This window comes from Piliocolobus tephrosceles, chromosome 17, assembly GCF_002776525.5.
Source record: "Piliocolobus tephrosceles isolate RC106 chromosome 17, ASM277652v3, whole genome shotgun sequence".
Taxonomy (NCBI): Eukaryota; Metazoa; Chordata; class Mammalia; order Primates; family Cercopithecidae; genus Piliocolobus; species Piliocolobus tephrosceles.
The window spans coordinates 29,837,601-29,838,290 of NC_045450.1; the positions used below are offsets into that span (position 1 = coordinate 29,837,601).

Below are 690 nucleotides of genomic sequence, written 5' to 3' on the forward strand. Positions count from 1 at the left end.
CTTTTGTGACTCCTCATCCTTTACTACACATAAGATAATTCATAGTGAGAGAAACCCTTGAAATGTGAAGAATGTGGCAAAAGCTTTTGTGACTCCTCATCCCTTACTACACATAAGAGAATTCATAGTGGATAAAAACCCTTCAAATGTGAAGAATATGGCAAAGCTTTTAACCACCCATCAACCCTTACTAAACATAACTCATAGTGGAGATACACCCTTCAAATGTGAAGAATGTGGCAAAGCTTTCAACCAGCCATCAAACCTTAGTATACATAAGAGCCTTCATACTGTAGAGAAGGCTTACAAATGTGAAGAATGTGGAAAATCTATTAACTGTTTCTCAAACCTTACTAGACATAAGAGAATTCATACTGGAGAGCAACCCTACACATGGGAAGAATGTGGCAAAGCCTTTAACTGTTCCCCAATCCTTATTACACATAAGGCAATTCATACTACAGAGAAACCCTACAAATGTGAACAGTAGGGAAAGGCTTTGGTGTATTCTTAGCCTTTACTTAACATAAGAATTCATGCTAAAGAGAAACCCTATACAAATGTGAAGAATGTGGCAAAGGCTTTTGTGAATCCTCAGCCAGCCCTTGGTAAACATAAAATAACTCATACTGAAGCATGTAAGAAAGATTTTACCAGTACTCAACTCTTACTAACCATAAGCGACTTCAC

At 37.4% G+C, this 690-nt stretch overlaps 1 protein-coding gene across 1 annotated transcript in view; it reads left to right on the forward strand.

The window, feature by feature from the left end:
* Window positions 1-490, forward strand: part of LOC111525713 (zinc finger protein 85-like) — a 20,310-nt gene extending 19,820 nt beyond the window's left edge. Inside the window, exon 5 of the mRNA XM_031934441.1 lies at window positions 223-490. Coding sequence (XP_031790301.1) covers window positions 223-490 — 268 coding nt within the window. The remainder of the gene's footprint in view (window positions 1-222) is intronic.
* Window positions 491-690: the final 200 nt, after the last annotated feature.